We start from the raw sequence: 6,071 nt of genomic DNA, 5'->3' as shown, positions 1-6,071 counted from the left end.
ATTTTTTTAATATTGTCACAAACATTACATTCAAGCCAAAAGTTCTAGAATTCATTGAACAGGAGTTACAGACGGTGTCACAATCGACAATATTTTAATAACATACATCAAAGCGCCCCTGAGGTGATATCTCACAAAAGCGGCGCTATACAAATTGTCCAATATTATTATTATTATTATTATAAGTAAAACGGTAACCGTACAACTCAACACAGTTAGATATAAAAACATTTTTAAAGGTGTGATGATTTGTCATTGTATTGAGCTGTTAGGGAACCAAGAAAAAAAACATAAAATTACACCCCTAAATAAATTATTTCAAGCGAAAAACGTTGGTTATTTTATTTTGTAATATTTATTTCTCTTTTCACTCTGTTGAAAAGTTTCCATAATAGACTAAGAAAACGTAGATATACAGTTATAATTCACAAATTACTTTACACAAATCAGGTATTTTATTATTATTTTGTTTAAACCCGGCCTCCAATTTAACTCCCCTACAGTTGTCCAGGTCAGAACAATTGATGCAAATAGCCCCCAGTCATAGTCAGGGGTATATAAGGGCCCCTTCCAGTGCTCCATTCAGTACGATTTCAGCTTCCTAACTGAAAGCACACTAGGTATATCCTCAAACTATCAGTTTTTTTTGTTCCTGACAAGATGGCAAACAAGCAATTCTTCTTCATCGCAGTCGCTGCAGTGTGCGCTTTACAGGTCAGTGAAAAAAAAATCATTGTATTTTTTTATAGCTCTTCTTTTGTGAAAATGGTTTTCTCGAGTAAAATAGAATAGTTTTTAAACCCTTTTAAAACATTTTAATCGAACTATAACATATTATGATAAGTTCACATAGAATTCATAACTCTTAAAAAAATAATTTTTTGCGCAAAATCACATATTATTATTATTACCTGTTAATAATCTACTAAACAAATATACGGGGTGTTCGGGGGTAAAGTGCGCTAACTTCGGGAGGTGATTCTACATGATAATAGAAGTGAAAAAGACGAACAACTTTTTTCGAAATTCCATTTTTTCCCATACAAAAATATTATACGTACAAACAATTCAACGTTTTTTTAACCTAAATACTGTCTTAAAACGTTAAAATTTCTAAAAAAGTGTTTTAAAGAGGAAAATCTCTAATTTTAATATTTAACCACAGATAATTTGAACAACTCTCAAACGAAAACGAAACAAAAAGATTCCTTCGAATCTATGAATTGAACACTTGATCAGGTAGAATCTTGCAATCACATATAAAGATAGCAGCCATTAAAATATGCGTTAAGAAAATGAAGATAATAAGCTCTCGGTACAGTTAAAAACAGTTGAATGATGTTGTCGAATTAGCTCAGTGGTAGGAGCACTTTCCCGGCAAGGAAGAGGGTCTGGATTCGGTTGTATATATTATTTTTTTTGTCACATTTAATTAACATCCCAGAGATATCAACATTTTATAAATTATAAACTATTTTTAATAACCGGTTTCGCTTTTTCATTTTTAACAATCATTGGAATATGACAGAATTAATATGACAAGTCAAGAGTCGGAATAACAGAAAAAGTATTTAGTATGTATGTATGTTAAGGTTGGAGAAACATTACGCTATACGTATCTTGGCTTGGTCTATTTCAGTACATCGCTCACCATACATTACCAATGCGAATGTATGATGAGCGATTCGCTGGAATAGGCCAAGCCGCGAAAATATAACGCGCTTATAGCGTTGCTTCTCACAGGCTTAATGCAGCAATAGGGTATAAGCCAAGAGTTGTGTGGCACTCAATGACACCTGCCTTCCCTGCGGGGAAACGGTGTGATGGTTAGTTAGTTTTTTAGAATTGAAAAACTGGGCAAAATCTGTATGTAGCGATTTTTTTTAAATTTAAGACATAAATTTAAAGCTCCATAGCTCGTGACGGAAATAATTTCGTGATCTAGGTTTTTTGCATTAACCCTTGAACATCTAGAAAGACAGAAATCTAGACTGTGGAAATTTCATGACGCCAGATCTTATTAATTGAGATTTTATGCAACTTTTTTTATATTAGCTCCACACAGGGTGAAATAATTTTCCTCAGAGCCTATGTCATCTTTGGGGATGCTGTGTGAACGTTCTGGGAAGGAAAAATTAGTGAAGGTTGTGTAGGAATCTGTGGGTCAGCGTGTTCAGGAGCGGTGGACTTATGAATCCATCCCTCCAACTGCGGTGTAAGGCGATGGGTCGAGAGAGTCCGGCTGGAGAAGTCAAAAGTCCTCCCTCAACCAGTATTTTCTCCATCCGGCCCACTATGTCTTCTGTCCACAGTTGGTGGACAGAATACATCAAGACCTAGAAAAGCCTCACCCCATGAACCCGAGCACCCCTGCTAGTCACCAAACGTAACGAGCACTTGGGGTGTTCTATGGCAGAGTTGTTGGTTATCCAATTAATGGTTGTTCCCAGGCGCTGGAATTTTGTGATTTTAATTCTAATAAATATTTTGTTTGAACAAATAACAAGGAAAATAGCATTGAACTTTCAGTTATTTCATGAAAAAATTGAAAATATGTTAAATTTCTCACGGTCAAGGTAATTTTTGTTGGCTACTGGCTTTAAATTTTGCGAAAAGTTTTTAGCTTGTAGAGCTTATGCACGGATAAAGACTATCACGGACAGCCTGTGCAGTGTCTAGATTTAATGGGAACCATTCAAATACTCGGCTTTTGAGATATTTATGTTCGTCAAGATTTAGTAGTAATCCTGACTGTAATTGAAATGAGACTGTAATGTTCCTGGGTACACCTAAAATACCGATCCTAAATTGCACGAACATAAAAAACATAAAAATAATGAATCTAACTTTTTTTCTTAAATTTTCCAGCTGTGCATCGCAGGCAAGGTGCCCGTGAACGAGCCACCAGCGGTGGTGAACATCTTTGACGACCTCTCCCAACAGACGGCGGCCTTCCTGAAGACCCTGGGCACGCAGGTCAATGAGGTGGTGAACTCCAAGGATGCCACTGCTCTGCAGGCCATCTTCCTCAACAGCACGCAGCAGTTCGCTGCTAAGGTTGGCGACATCACCAAGACTCTGCAGCAGCAGGTAATTTTGTTCTCCTTCTTCAGTCTTTGGACATCGACCTGTTTCTGCTTCTTCCTTGTAAGTCTTCTAGAATCCTGCTTTTTACCTGACCTATACCTTATTTTTGTTCAGGCATTCTTTTTCTTATTCTTCTGAGTTTTCTAACGGATTGCTTTGGACCTATATCTTTTTTTCTTCTGGCTACCTGTTTTGGATCTTTTTCTTCTTCTTTGTGGGTCTTTTAGAGTCCTGCTTAAGACTGATATCTTCTTTTTTCTTCTGGCATCCTCTTTTTAACTTTATCCTTATTCTTCTTTGTGAGTCTTATAGCGGCCTGCTTTAAACATATATCTTCTTTTTCTTCAGAGGTCCTCTTTTGACATTTTTCTTCTTATTTGAGGGTCTTCTAGCGTTATGCATATCTTCTTAACCCTGGAACCAATAATTGTATAATTTTATTTTCAACCCAGAAGAGGTCAAATTGCATGTCGACCTTGGGGAATACTACAATCAGTGCAAAAGTGATATCAGTAAACAAACTGAAATTACTTTATTGTGTAAAGCGCATTTAACATGATAACTATGGAATCAATTTTGTGATGTACGTTATCATAAATAGTCATAGATAGTCATAGATACTAAAATTGGTGAGTTTGGTGTGAATTTGTTTCAAAACTCTCTGCTACTAATTTCGTAGTGAAAATATAATAATCAAGCTTTATTATTTCCTCTCTTTCCATTGAAAAAAAATCATAATACGAACAAATAATTAAATCGCTCGATGTAAAAAACATAGATTTGGATAATTCCGCTAATCAGGAACAAACTTTATTCTTCGATCTCGATTTGATGAACCTTACAAAAATGGCTGAATCATTTGTATTATTAAGTGTGAACATAACACTGGTGCAGCCGGATATGATAGCTGTTCATTCATTGTACGATGATACGAGGTAATAATTAATGTACAATTTTGCATAGTCATTAATACAATCATGTCGAGGATGCTTTACACATTGGCGTGTTTATTTGTAATATTCATTACGATCAAATTTCGATGGAATTCCATCACGAATAATAACTATCAGTTTCAAATGCAGAATTTTGATAATATTTAGGTTATTTCATTGTGATGAACAATATTATATTTGAAAGGTTTTTATTTTAGTCCAACTCCACAAGTTTCCACCAGTATCAAGATACTACAAGCAGAATATGTGCCAAATCTAAATGACTCTCAAAACTTTCAATTAGCTAAATATCTTCAGCAATCTCAGCATCTACCCAAGTCCTCCACCCACTCTCATCCACCATACGAAGAGAAAGTATTTACGTAAATCGAATATCAAAATATCGCCAAATTTGCGAATTGAAGACAGTAGGCAAAATTCCATTTATCTTCCAACGATAAAAAACTCATGTATCGATTATTTCGTTTGCTTCCAGCTCCTGACTACCAACGGCGAGGTCGCTAAGGTCTTCAATCAGGTGGTGGCCAACCTAAACCAGACCGTGACCCAGTTGCAGACCCAGAACCCGGAGATGTCAGCCAAGGTCAAGCAGGTCGAGGAGAACCTGCAGAAGTCCTTCAAGACCGTCCTTGGAGAGGCAGACCGCGTGGCCAAGACAGTGGCCGAAAGCACCAAGGGAATCCAAGATGATTTTGGCAAGATCGTCAAACAGGCCTATGATAACATCCTGCAGTCAGCTCAGACCCTACAAAAGAAGCTGCATGAGGCAGCCAACAAGAAGAACTGATTGATTTTTGACTTATTTTAATGTTAAATATTTCCAGAAAAGTTGTTCGTGACATTGTGACATGTCAAAAGAGGTATCAGGTGTTGATTGTGAATTTTTGTATTGGGTTCCTTTACAATCATTAACAGCACATGATATGCATTCAGACAACTTTCCAATATATATAATATGTTGGAGGTTTTTCTGAGATTTTTTGGGGATTTTGAATGGTTTCTGTGAAATATTTTAAGCCTTTGGGAGATTTCTTAAAGTTTTTTTAACCCCTTTAAAGAATTCAATGAATTTCTTTAGAATCTTTGAGAGTTTACGTGAACCTATAAGTGATCTCTTGTATTGAAACCCTCATGAGGAATTCTATGGATTTCTTTAAGATTTTTGGGACTTTACGTGAACCTCTCGGAGATTTCTTAAGGTTTCTTAGAAGATCTTTCATAGGATTATCAAAACATTTCTTGGAGAATTTAGAGAGATTTCGTTTTTCTGGAAAGTCCTCATGGGTTCTCTAAACGGTTTCCTACTCGATCCAAGCGGTCCAAGGGATCGTTGAAAGTCTCATACAGTACCCTGACTGTTTTATTTGAGATTTCTTTCAGATATCGGGTTTTCTGAGAGATTGCTGGTGGACTGGTTTTAAAGAATTCTGGTCTTTAAGAGATTTCTCGTGATCTTCTGTGCTGGGAAATATTGTCATATAATTTATACTATTGCATCATTACCATTTTCATCATAATGTATGTGAAATGTTGCAGACTCCTGCAACCGCATTATAAAATATTGATAAAATTTCATGTACCTTGCCTCTTGAATGTATAATTATACTGATAAGTCTTTTTCTAAAGACATTGTAAGCAACGCATTTTTTTTCTGGATTGCTCAATAAACAAACAAACAAACCAATAAAATGTATTATTTCGATCGCCTAATCATTTGGCAGAATTCTGCTAATTTATTATTATTGGTTAATGAATAACTTCTAACATGTTTCAGTTGAATTATCAACAGATGTCGTTATGAGCAAAATACATACACGAAACTTTAATAATAATAATAATAGTAAAAATATGAATGTTGCTCCAGTAAAAAGGTTTCCCATATAAATATAAATCAGATGTTTATCCGAGACACTATCCAGGTTAAAAATAAATTCGTTAGACCTTTGTAATCATTCAAACAGATATTAGCCAAAAATATATTTTTTTAAATTAGTTGAAGGTGAATAATTAGAGTCGTTATCGTGGTAAGAT

At 35.4% G+C, this 6,071-nt stretch overlaps 1 protein-coding gene across 1 annotated transcript; it reads left to right on the top strand.

Annotated features, from left to right (window-relative positions):
• Positions 1-594: 594 nt before the first annotated feature.
• LOC149413265 (uncharacterized) lies at positions 595-5,717 on the top strand. The gene is made up of 3 exons (XM_089645647.1): positions 595-714; positions 2,869-3,090; positions 4,516-5,717. The coding sequence occupies exons 1-3, from the start codon at positions 661-663 to the stop codon at positions 4,825-4,827; spliced, it is 588 nt and encodes a 195-aa protein (XP_089501773.1). The 5' UTR covers positions 595-660; the 3' UTR covers positions 4,828-5,717.
• The last annotated feature ends 354 nt before the right edge of the window (positions 5,718-6,071 follow it).

Source organism: Hesperophylax consimilis, chromosome 22 (genome assembly GCF_061612785.1).
Source record: "Hesperophylax consimilis isolate HC1 chromosome 22, BYU_Hcon_1.0, whole genome shotgun sequence".
Lineage (NCBI taxonomy): Eukaryota > Metazoa > Arthropoda > Insecta > Trichoptera > Limnephilidae > Hesperophylax > Hesperophylax consimilis.
Note: the sequence above shows the minus strand (reverse complement) of the source record. Positions and strands in the feature narration are given on the sequence as shown.

Bases quoted from the DNA above. Each gene is read 5' to 3' on its own strand.
- LOC149413265 (XM_089645647.1), top strand. From the start codon at position 661: ATGGCAAACAAGCAATTCTTCTTCATCGCAGTCGCTGCAGTGTGCGCT. The intron at 715-2,868 runs GTCAGTGAAAAA...TAAATTTTCCAG, and splicing joins CTGCAGTGTGCGCTTTACAG to CTGTGCATCGCAGGCAAGGT. The intron at 3,091-4,515 runs GTAATTTTGTTC...GTTTGCTTCCAG, and splicing joins CCAAGACTCTGCAGCAGCAG to CTCCTGACTACCAACGGCGA.